The sequence below is a fragment of the Sinocyclocheilus rhinocerous genome, unplaced genomic scaffold (genome assembly GCF_001515625.1).
Source record: "Sinocyclocheilus rhinocerous isolate Xijiao unplaced genomic scaffold, SAMN03320098_v1.1 scaffold762, whole genome shotgun sequence".
NCBI lineage: Eukaryota > Metazoa > Chordata > Actinopteri > Cypriniformes > Cyprinidae > Sinocyclocheilus > Sinocyclocheilus rhinocerous.
Window position 1 is genome coordinate 20,538 of NW_015624547.1, and position 11,958 is coordinate 32,495.

The 11,958-nt window shown below is 38.3% G+C and overlaps 3 protein-coding genes across 3 annotated transcripts in view; 1 reads left to right on the top strand and 2 right to left on the bottom strand.

Annotated features, from left to right (window-relative positions):
- Positions 1 to 217: 217 nt before the first annotated feature.
- On the bottom strand, positions 218 to 1,692 carry LOC107742227 (poly [ADP-ribose] polymerase 14-like; the record flags this gene model as incomplete). The annotated part of the gene is made up of 3 exons (XM_016555126.1): positions 218 to 272; positions 1,138 to 1,316; positions 1,452 to 1,692. Coding segments are annotated over 2 exons (387 nt in total), but the record flags the coding sequence as incomplete, so codon positions are not given.
- On the top strand, positions 1,692 to 7,985 carry LOC107742279 (N-myc-interactor-like). Its single transcript, XM_016555178.1, has 9 exons — positions 1,692 to 1,982; positions 2,098 to 2,145; positions 2,228 to 2,386; positions 2,458 to 2,574; positions 3,453 to 3,618; positions 3,739 to 3,845; positions 3,941 to 4,127; positions 7,540 to 7,643; positions 7,719 to 7,985. Exons 1-9 carry the CDS (start codon positions 1,947 to 1,949, stop codon positions 7,983 to 7,985), a joined length of 1,191 nt encoding a protein of 396 aa, XP_016410664.1. The 5' UTR covers positions 1,692 to 1,946.
- Positions 7,986 to 8,441: 456 nt separating this feature from the next.
- LOC107742207 (G-protein coupled receptor 39-like) overlaps positions 8,442 to 11,958 on the bottom strand; it is a 6,762-nt gene continuing 3,245 nt past the window's right edge. Inside the window, exon 2 of the mRNA XM_016555105.1 lies at positions 8,442 to 9,382. Coding sequence (XP_016410591.1) covers positions 8,907 to 9,382 — 476 coding nt within the window. The 3' untranslated portion in view covers positions 8,442 to 8,906. The remainder of the gene's footprint in view (positions 9,383 to 11,958) is intronic.

Genomic DNA, 11,958 nt, shown 5'->3' on the forward strand with positions numbered 1-11,958 from the left:
TCAGTGAGCTTCTCCAAGTCTCCCTGGACCAGAACCGAGTCCATCCGCTCCACACGGGTCACTCCGATGTCTCGACCCTGCAGCTGCCTCCAGGTGATACACACAATCAAAGCGTCGTCGTAAAAGTTTTGAAATCTGTAGTTGTTGTTTTTAAACGCTGAAAATAAAAAGCATTACAGTCCAACCTGTGTGAGCTTTAATTGCTGTTGTAGGCTTTCTGACGGGAGACACCGTTGTACGATAAGGAGGGAGTGTGTGAGTAAATCAATAACCTGAAGGCATTTTGTTAAAAAAAATAAACACATTTACGTTTTAATTCTTATTTTTCCTTTGACATTTAAATCAAGATCAGGTGCTGGCTGCATAAACTGTAGATTACACTCTTAAAAATAAAGCTGCTTCAGGATGCCACAGAAGAACTTTTAACGTCTGAATGGCTCAATAAAGAAGCTTTAACATCTGAAGAACCTTTCTGTTTCACAAACGCTTCTTTGTGGCGAAAGAAGGTTCTTCAGATTATAAAAAGATAAGAAAGAGATGATTCTTTAAAGAACCTTTGACTGAATGGTTCCTTGTGGAACCAAAAGTGGTTCTTCTATGGCATCACTGTGAAGAATATTTTAAGCTCCTTTAGTTTTTAGAGTGTACTTTTAAAAGTAGTCCTCTTCAAGACTGCTCATAATTTTTTCAAGTAAGTTAGCCTACATAGACGTGTAGATTGCATTTAAAAAGTAATCTCTTGAATCTGAAAAGTGAAACTGATTAGCACTTGGTTAACTGGGTTCTTTAAAGAACCTTTGACTGAATGGTTCCTTGTGGAACCAAAAGTGGTTCTTCTATGGCATCACTGTGAAGAATATTTTAAGCTCCTTTAGTTTTTAGAGTGTACTTTTAAAAGTAGTCCTCTTCAAGACTGCTCATAATTTTTTCAAGTAAGTTAGCCTACATAGACGTGTAGATTGCATTTAAAAAGTAATCTCTTGAATCTGAAAAGTGAAACTGATTAGCACTTGGTTAACTGCTAGTAGGTCAAACTAGTTCTCAAGACACTGTCCTAGTGTCTGTTTATGCAATTCTTTCAAAAGAAACAAGCATGGGGAAACTTGTAGTCTGATATTGATAGTAATTGATAATGACCTGTCTGGCTGGAGCGTGTGATCTGAGGGGAAGTCATGTCTCGGGTTTGGGTTTGGGCAGTACTGGTGGTTTGATCTTCTTGGTTCTTGTGTCTTCTGGGAGTTTCACCGTCACTTCAACAGATCCATGAGGTTTGATATCAACTTTATGGATCCTTTTGTCAAGCACCTTCTTCAGATCTGGAAGACAGGGGAATTCTCTGTAAAACTTACACTTGCCAGGTCATCTCGGGTTTTAAGCAGATTATTTATGTAAATGTTGTGGTGTCAGTATTAGTTAGCTCTATATCAGATAGGATGTTGATATAGGCTCACCTTCGTCTCTTATATAAACCAGACGCGCTTTTCGTCTGTCGTCTGGGTGTTCTCGAATCTGCACGATCTCTCCTCCAGAGCTTCTTTTGTTTCGGAAGTAAAGCTCGATCTTTGGCTTGACTCGCTGGAAATCTTCCGGCAGACCCTCGAGAATCAGACTCTTGCGCTCCGAATCCGAACAAACACTCACACAAAACCTATCTCTTATAAAAGCCTCATAACGCCCCGACGACACATGTCTTCACTCGCAGATGATCCGGATCACCGTGGAGTCAGCTGCTCGGTTACCGGGGTTTCACCGCAATCTGACTCCGGTAGCCTACTTTCACTTTTGCTTCAGCTCGACTTCAGCTCGGATCAGGAAGCTGGGAGGTCAGCAATAAGCGGAGAAACCCTCTCTCCGATCAGTTAGTCATTCCGCAAGTATTTAGTGGTTTTATTCCGGATTTACCTGAGTTTACATTCACTTCAGATTCTTTCGACTTCGGGTGAATCATGTCTGACGCCGATGAAACTCCAGTCATGGGCGAGGTACGTGTTTACAACATCAAATACACACGCTTTCGAGATTCCCAGGTGAATTCTGTTTAATGTTTCATAATTCTTTCTTTGGTGAAAACCTTGTGTTCGTGTTTGAAACAAACAGCTTCGAGCGGACGTGTGCGACGCTGCGGCGGAAATCCAGAAATACAAGGTTAAAAACACAACATCTCCAGCGACACCTGATCATACACGACCTGTAACGATCATTTAATTATTAATGATGATGTTCACAGGATCTCATGGAGTCTGCAGACACTGAAAGATCCAGGTTGCTGCTGGAAAAAGCCGAAGCAGAGACTGAAAAGAGAAAAGCCGAGGCAGAGCTTCAGGGCTTCATGGAGTCTGAAGACAACATTTCTGACAAGTTTAATCGAGATCTTCTAGAAGTGCAGGTGAGTTTCGAGGCGTGATCAGACTAAGCACTGGAAGAGAAAGCAGATGCTGAGGATTGTGTTTGTTTCAGGAGGAGAAGAAGAGTCTGGATCGAGCGAACCAGGATCTGAAGAGAGAACGGAATGATCTTCAGAAGAAGCTTCAGCTCAAGAGCGACGAAAGTGATTCTCTGCAGCGCAAATTCAAGGTTGGCCTGTATTTTACTATTACAATGTGTACATTTACCTTTACTTACACAATTTATTAATTGATTACAGTCTAAAGTTACTGGTATTGATCAAAGTTGCTGGACCGGTTTATGATAATATTATCATAAACTACAACAGAAGTAGCCTAGTTCTCTTCCTCCTCTTGAGTCGAGTCTGTTTATTTATATAATGTTTTATACAATACAGATTGTTTCCAAGCAGCTAAACATAAAGCATAAACGGTGCAGGTAAACGGTGACGGGAAGCACCAGATCTCGTTAGAGAAGCGAAATGATGAAAGAACGTTTTATTCAGCAAGGATGTCTTAAATTGATACAAAGTGATATCAAAGACTTTTATCGTTAGAAAAGTTTTCTATTTTGTATAAATGCTGTTCTTTTTAACTTTTATTCATCAAAAAAATCTTTAAAAAAGTATCACTGTTTCCAAAAAAATATTAAGCAGCACAACAGATTTCAGCATTGATAATAAATCAGCATATTATTATGATTTCTGAAGATCATGTGACACTGAAGACTGGAGTAATGATGCTGAAAATACAGCTGCGCATCACAGAAATAAATTACAGTTTAACAGAGATTCACATAGAAAACAGCTGTTTTACATTAGAATAATATTTCACAATATTACTGTTTTTTGTTTCTGTTCTTATTTACTGTTTTTATTTCTGAATAAGTAAATGCAGCCTTGATGAGCAGAAGAAACTTCTTTAAAAACAATACAAATCTTACTGATCCCAAACCTTTGAACAGCAAAGTGTGCTTGACTCCGAGTTGATCTTTTTCCGAAATCTAAGCTGATTTATGTATGCACGTCTGTATGTGATTAATAAGCCCTCATGCTCTCTGAAATGCAGATAGAAGCCAGAATCCGGGTGCAGACGGTGAAGTTTATGCGTGCGCTGGAGAGAGAGGAGGCCGAGGAGGCGGATGATCAGGTGCAGTCTGTGTTCACCGTCATACAGAGACCCTCGTTTCTGCTGAAGGGAGGCCAGGCGCTCATCACCTTTGAGGAGGAGAAGGGTATGGATGCAGATCTAACAGAGTCATGCACTGCAGGAGTCTTTACGCTTCCTTGTTTAGGAAGACGTCTGTTTTTGTCAGGTTTAATCGCATTGATGTTTCTCGTAATGTGTCTTTCAGTGGCGGAGCAGATCCTCCGACTGGCCAAGTGCTCGGTGGCCTGTGACAGAGCCAAGATGGACGTGAAGCCGTACGCTTTATCTCTGGATCCCTCCGTGAAGTTTGAGGTGGAGCCATTCGAGAAGCTTCTTTACTGTGTCCAGAGTAATGTGCTGTCTGTTGACGTGAGCTGCTGTTAATCGCTGTACTTCTGCTCGTTCAGGTTCATATCCAGGTGTCAAAGAAGAGCGTCAGGTTCTGTAACGCCCCGCCCACTTTACCTGAGGAGCGAATGAGAGACCGGCTGGAGCTGTCGTTCTCCAGAGCGAGTCGCGGCGGAGGGGAAGTGGAGAAGCTGGAGTACCACAAGGATACGGGCTCGGGCCGCGTCACTTTCCTCAGCACCGGAGGTGTGTCTGTGTGCAGTCTCTGTGCTCTTAATGTGTGTTTCCTGAAAGGTCTCGGTTCATCATGGTCTTAGGTTTATTATAATTCACTTTAGGTTTTTCAGATCGATTGTTCAAAGCTTTTACTGTCATATGCATAGAAATTAGCACGTGCGTATGATTGCTCTTTTGTTGATTTTGATTGCTTCTATTGTCCTCGTTTGTAAGTCGCTTTGGATAAAAGCATCTGCTAAATGACTAAATGTAAATATGCACATTTCCCAGTACAATTAAATTCTTAATAGGGATGGGCGATAGCAATTAATTTGTTTTCGATTTATATAGCGCTTTCACATGTGTATAGATCAGCTATTTTATTTATTTATTTACCTTTTTTGGATTTTAGATTTTATTTAATTTAATATATTGTTTGCTATTTATAACTTTTTCTTTGATTTAATTAAAATTAAAAATGTTATTTTTATTTTGGGTTTATTTTTATTTTATGGTGTAATGAACAAATGAGTGAAACTTTTGGATTGGATATCAGTTTGTATGGAGACAAGCGGCAAGGCTACAGGCTGAAAGTTAGCTTGAATATATGAAGATATAACACAAGTTCGCATCAGATTCACATGGAGCAGGACAACATGTTAATTGAATGACTTCTCATATTCATGCTATTTTTTTTGGCCTCACACAAAATAAAGTCTTCGAATATCTCATAAATCATATGGACTACTTTCATACTCGGTTAAAAGCAACGTCCTCTCGTCCTGGGTTTGGAGAACCGGTGAGTGAATGACAGGACTGACATGTGTTCTGCAGAACACTCACTTTTGTTCATATTTTTTCTAATTAAATGTTTCTAAATGCTATTCGTGTCAGATGTTTTAATGTCAACTAATCCAGTAAATGTTGTGGTTTAATAATTTATTAAATTATTAAATTACTAAGAGTAAAATGGGTAATAATACCCACTTAACTTTATATTTGAAACGCATTTTAACATTCAATACGCCTTAATTGCAACTTATTAGGTTATATTTTTATTTACACATGGTTAAATATTGTTTACTGTTATGATAACCATGGAATCTACAAATACTATAGTTGAACTATGGTCACTTTAGTAAAACCATGGTTTATTTTCATAAGGAACTGCAGTGAAAGGCTGTTGCATGCATAAAATGCAACCTTTTTATTCTGACAGTGTATGATTTATATTAACATTACAGAATAGAACATGATCAATATGAACTTTAAAAATGTTATTTTTATTTTGGGTTTATTTTTATTTTATGGTGTAATGAACAAATGAGTGAAACTTTTGGATCTTTATCAGTTTGTATGGAGACAAGCGGCAAGGATACAGGCTGAAAGTTAGCTTGAATATATGAAGACATAACACAAGTTCGCATCAGATTCACATGGAGCAGGACAACATGTTAATTGAATGACTTCTCATATTCATGCTATTTTTTTTGGCCTCACACAAAATAAAGTCTTCGAATATCTCATAAATCATATGGACTACTTTCATACTCGGTTAAAAGCAACGTCCTCTCGTCCTGGGTTTGGAGAACCGGTGAGTGAATGACAGGACTGACATGTGTTCTGCAGAACACTCACTTTTGTTCATATTTTTTCTAATTAAATGTTTCTAAATGCTATTCGTGTCAGATGTTTTAATGTCAACTAATCCAGTAAATGTTGTGGTTTAATTGTGCAAATGTAATTTCATGTGTGTGTGTTAGGGCTGGACGATATGGCCAAAATTGATATCACGGTATATTTCTTAATTTCGGTCGATACGATATAATTCCGATATCGATATGAACACTATTTATCTGAAATAGAAATCTTTTGTAACATTATAAATGCCTTTATCATCACTTTTGATCAATTTTAAGCATCCTTGCTAAATAAAAGTATAATTTCTATAATTTCTTTCCCAACTTTATATTTGAAACGCATTTTAACATTCAATACGCCTTAATTGCAACTTATTAGGTTATATTTTTATTTACACATGGTTAAATATTGTTTACTGTTATGATAACCATGGAATCTACAAATACTATAGTTGAACTATGGTCACTTTAGTAAAACCATGGTTTATTTTCATAAGGAACTGCAGTGAAAGGCTGTTGCATGCATAAAATGCAACCTTTTTATTCTGACAGTGTATGATTTATATTAACATTACAGAATAGATCATGATCAGTATGAACTTTTAATGTTTAATTTAAATAAATATAATTGCACAAACTATGTAGGCTACAATTTCAATTTGTTTATTGTGAAATAACTTCTGTCCGCTCATGAGCATTATTCTGGGCTGCCGTTCCCAAAAGCATCAGTGCTTATGACACTTTTTGGGAAAGGCAGCCATGTTTGAAAAAAATCACTGGTAAATAAAACACACCTTGGTATCGATATTTTTTATTTCAGTAGCCAGTTGATACTTTCGATACTTGCATCAGTATGAATATATATAGATACTTCAGGATCCATACACCCATACCTTCTTACTTTGCTTTACACTCTGCGGGTCCCTAAAAAGTCTTACATTTATAGTTGTATCAAATTTAAGGCCATAAAAAGTCTTAAATTGTACAAGAAAGTCTCAATTATGATTTCAAGAGGTCTTACATTTGGGGACAGAAAGACCAGAATTGCGATATGGCTGAATGTGACGATTAAACTTCAAAAGGCTATGATTTCATTGAATAAACATGAGCGCTGCGCTGCTTTGTGTACAGTACTGTCGTTACCAGGAAAACAGTTATATTTCTGCCGTTCCGAAAGCGCCACCTGCAGGCAGAGAATGAATCTGCATTTTCAATAAGCCCATCTGCTGATTTTGTTCAGACCAATGCAACCACGCAGAGCTGTAAATATGAGCTGGTGGAGCGACAAGAAGATCATGCATTATAAAAATCTAAACAGTAAAATGTATTTATATGTTATTTAATTATTATAATGATTTATTGATAATAATTGTTTAAATTAAAACAATAATTAATACTTTTGACTTTAATACGTTTGTTTAAAGGCTGAAATGTGAAGTGTATTATTTTATAAAACATTTTGTTTTTGTGAAAACTTGTATCTGAACTGTAAATCATGCTTACAGACATTTTACAGTTTAATATGTTACTATAGACACTGCTGTACCCCGCTCATATGGTGTTCATTTTATTTGTGCAGGTCTTAAAGTCTTAAATTTGAGCTTTAAAATCCTGCAGAAGCCCTGCAATAACAACCAAGAATTAAGTATTAATAAATAAGAGAAAAAAAGATAAATGACAAATATACAACAGTGCAGTATAGTACTGTGCAGCTCTGGTTTAATCTGTTGTGTTTGTGGACGGATGTTTCGTTATCAGATATAGCTTCAGCTTCATGACGGCTCTCCTGCTTTCACTTTCAGTTGCAGAGAATCTGGTTCACAGAGGAAAGTTTTGTGTTGACGCCGGCAGCGACGTGGTGCTCGATGTTCTTCCTCTGTATGAGTATCAGCTCAGGAAGTTTCAGGTGCGTTTCTCTACCAGACATCTGTTTTGGGCGCAGAAGCACGTTTGTTTGATGGTGTTTGCTGTGATGTTGTAGACGTACTCGGGGGCCCCGGGTCGCACCGTGCTGCTGGGGGGAATCCAGGCGCTGATGGATGAAGAAGATCTTCAGGACCATCTGGAGATCCACTTCCAGAAACCCAGCAACTACGGAGGAGAGGTGGAGAACATCAAATACGTCCCTGACTTAAATCTGAATGTAGTCTCCTATAATTTGCTAAAAGGGGATATACAGTATGTCGCATGTCACCTGAACAGGTCTCATCACATCCGCTTGTCAGAGAAAGTATTAACAGACGTATGAACTAATGCCGATATCTATGGACTTTTAAGGTAATCAGTTAAACCAGCTTGTTGTTTTAATTCAATTTTACTAACGAAATGTAGGTGAAAAGAATAAAAATAAAAAACGTTTAGCTATCAGTCCACATACGGGATGGACATCGGTTGTGATCAGCTTTGGTCTCTAGCTTGAAGGCATCTTGAGCAAAACAGCTCCATATTTCAGGAAGAATGCAACGCTTGAACTGAAGCCATGTTTCACAGAACAACTCTCGTACCATTACAGACGCCTGCTGACCGTTGTCTTTTTTAGGTATAAGTCCTAGTTTGGCTTTTTCAAACACTAACTCGTCCAGATAGGATGAAGTAAATAGGATGAATGATGAGCCCATCTCATGGCATTGCTCCTCTGTTGCTCAGAAACATCTCAGCGAATGAGATCAGATTCAGTTCTGTGTAAGACTCTTCAGTTCGTCCGCAGAGGGCGCTCTCACCTCACCGCACTTACCGGTTTAGCTGGTTAACACGGGTTAGTTAGGCTCAGCATCTTTCCTCCATAGTCCTTTATTAAAATACTGTGAATGTCAGTGATGTCAAACAGACTTAGCACAGATTCCCTCGAGTTAATGTGTAGGATTTAATTAGTCTGCAGTGTTCTACAGTGGTCTACAGTGGTCTACAGTGGTCTGAAGTGTTCTACAGTGTTCTACAGTGGTCTGAAGTGTTCTACAGTGGTCTGAAGTGGTCTGAAGTGTTCTACAGTGTTCTACAGTGGTCTGAAGTGTTCTACAGTGGTCTGAAGTGGTCTGAAGTGTTCTACAGTGTTCTGAAGTGTTCTACAGTGGTCTACAGTGGTCTACAGTGTTCTACAGTGGTCTACAGTGTTCTACAGTGGTCTACAGTGGTCTTCAATGGTCTGCAGTGTTCTCCAGTAGTTTATCCATCAGTTAGGGTCAGGTAGTGCAGTAGGTTGGCTGATCTCGTCCTGCTGTGGTTCAGAGGTCAGCGGTCGGTCAGTGGGGTTCGGAGGGCTTTGTCTCTCTGCTGACGATGAATCGATGGATCTGTCGGCGGTGACGGCCCATATGCGGCCCAGAGATCGGCGCTGTAGGGGCCGTGATGTGTTTCTGGAGCTCTTGGAGGCCAGGCTGCTCTCCAGCGCTCTTTTGTTGGCGTGCTGCAGCGACAGACGGCACAGGAGCGTCTGCAGGAACGCCGAGCGGAACTGCCGCGAGGACAGGTTATACAGCAGCGGGTTCAGTACCGAGCTCAGATAGAAGAAGCTGTCGGCCACCGGATGAAGCTTCACGTAGCTGCGCAGGTAACTCACGGTCCACGCCGACTTGGGCACCGCTGCCGTCATCAGCCTGCGGATCTGATTGGGCATCCAGCACACGAGCAGAGCGCAGACGATCAGCACTGACGAGAACACAATCATGTGTGAGAAGAGAAAAGAAAATTATAGAACACAAAATAACTACTTAATACATTATTGTTATATTTAATCTTATAATTCAGACCATACTGAAAATAATACGGCTTTATGATGTGTTTTTTCATTGCATTTCTGTTTGTGGTCCAGTGTCTCTAATGTACTGACAGACTGGACAGAAGTGGATTCAGCTGTAAATCATGTAAGTATGTTGTGATGTGGTCTTTCAGTAGTTCTGAAATTCGTTCAAGGGTCCGTCTGATAATTGTTTTTTATATGCAGGTCTCTATAATAAATAGAAATCATATAAATGTATTGCATCAAATCCTTGGTATTGGTATAGTGAGAACCCAGAACACATTAGGTACAAAATTAGCTAGTTTAAATGTATTTACCCTGTTTACATGTGCACTTACACTGCCGTTCAAAAGTTTGGGATCAGTCAGATTTTTATTGTTTTTAAAGAAGTTTCTTCTGCTCATTTGATCATTTATTTGATCAAAAATACAGAAAAAAACTGTAATATTGTGAAATATTATTGGAATTTCTAATATTGGTTTCCTATTTTAATGTACTTTAAAATATAATTTATTTCTGTTACGCAGCGCTCAATTTTCAGCATCATTCCTCCAGTCTTCAGTGTCACATGATCTTCAGAAATCATTCTAATATTATTATCAGTGCTGGAAACTGTTGTGCTGCTTAATATATTTTGGAACCTGTGATACTTTTTTCTTTGATTCTTATGATGAATAAAAAGTTAAAAAGAACAGCATTTATTCAAAATAGAAATCTTTTCTAACAAAATGATTCTTTACTATCACTTTTTATACATTTAACACATCCTTGCTGAATAAAAGTATTAATTTGTTTTTGTTTTTTTAAAGAAAGACTAAATTTACTGACCCCAAATTTTTGAATAGTACCATATATTGTAACACAAAATTTCTATTTTGAATAAACACTGTTCTTTTTAACTTTTTATTTATCAAAAAATCCTGAAAAAAGTATCACAGGTCCCAAAAATATTGTGCAGCACAACTGTTGTCAACATTGATAATAATCAGAAATGTTTCTTGAGCAGCAAATCAGCATATTAGAATGATTTCTGAAGATCATGTGACACTGAAGACTGGAGTAATGATGCTGAAAATACAGCTGCGCATCACAGAAATACATTACATTTTACAGCATATTAAAGTAAAAAACTATTATTTTAAATTGCAATAATATTTCACAATATTTCAGTTTTCTCTGTATTGTTGATCAAATAGATACAGCCTTGATGAGCATAAGAAACATCTTTAAAAAAAAACATTAAAAAATCTTACTGATCCCAAATGTGTGAATGGCAGTGTATGTGTCCAATTAATCCGTCAAATATGTAGCTTTTGTTTGGGACCCTAATTTATCAGTGAGCAGGTGGAGGCTGAAGGTGAGGCGGTGATCTCTGGGTTTGAAATGTCAGTCTGAGTTCAGCGTGAGTGTTATTGTGAGTGTTATTGTGTAAGATCACGTGGCTGGAGCTGCCGGTCTGTGCGGCGGAGATTTCTACAGAATAGATACCCAGGAGAAAACAAGTGCACTTCCACAATGTACTGAAAGCGCTCTATTTTCACGCACTAATTCTGTACTTAATATACCGTACTAAAAATTATTCTTTAGTACTTAAGATCATCTTAAGATCATCTAAGTGTACTCAACTGTTCTATTTTGGGACACCATGAATATGAAATAAAATGTGCTTTTAACATACCATCTCTGTATTTAAAAAATGCATTCAGATACCACCTGTAGTACACTTGAACACACTGGTGTATGAAAGATGGGTTCAAGTGTACTACGAGTGGTAACTAACTACATTTTTTTTTACTGAGAAAGTATATTAAAGGGGACCCTTTATGCAAAAACCACTTTTGTGGTGTTTGAACACAGTTGTGTGGCCGCAGTGTGTGAAAACAACCAGCCTATAATGGTACAAATCCATCCACTCATTTTTTTTATAATACCAAAAAATCATTGCCAGTCTCTCCAAACGAGCGGTTTCAGATTCTCCCCTTGTACTCGTCACTATAGGGAGACACTATATATGTTTAGGAAACAATACCAATGCTTTGTGCGCGAACGTCAGCTCCAGACAAAGTAAGTATCATGCGTTTGTTTTCCAAATTGCCTTTCTGAAAGAGCTTCTTGGCACTTTGTAAGGCTAATGTTGCTAAAGCTATGCCTGTTTTCACTGATGCTGCTTCAAGAATGATCATAAATAGGAATGTGCTAGTTAAAAATTGCATATGAAAGCAATGTGAAGTCGACCACTTGAAATTGTCAAGCTCATAATCATATGTGGGACTTATAAAGTTCGTGTTAGCACGCAATGGCACCATGAGACCAGTTATGTTGTTATTTTTATCGTGCCGTGCTCCCCGTCTGTGTAATTCAGAAATAATCTGGCAGGGTGCAGAATTCGGCACGACACCGGTTCGAACATATATGGCTGAACACCGCTACTAGCAGTTTCTGACATTTTCAGTGCGTGAGAGAGTGTTTTGTTATTGCTGGCATG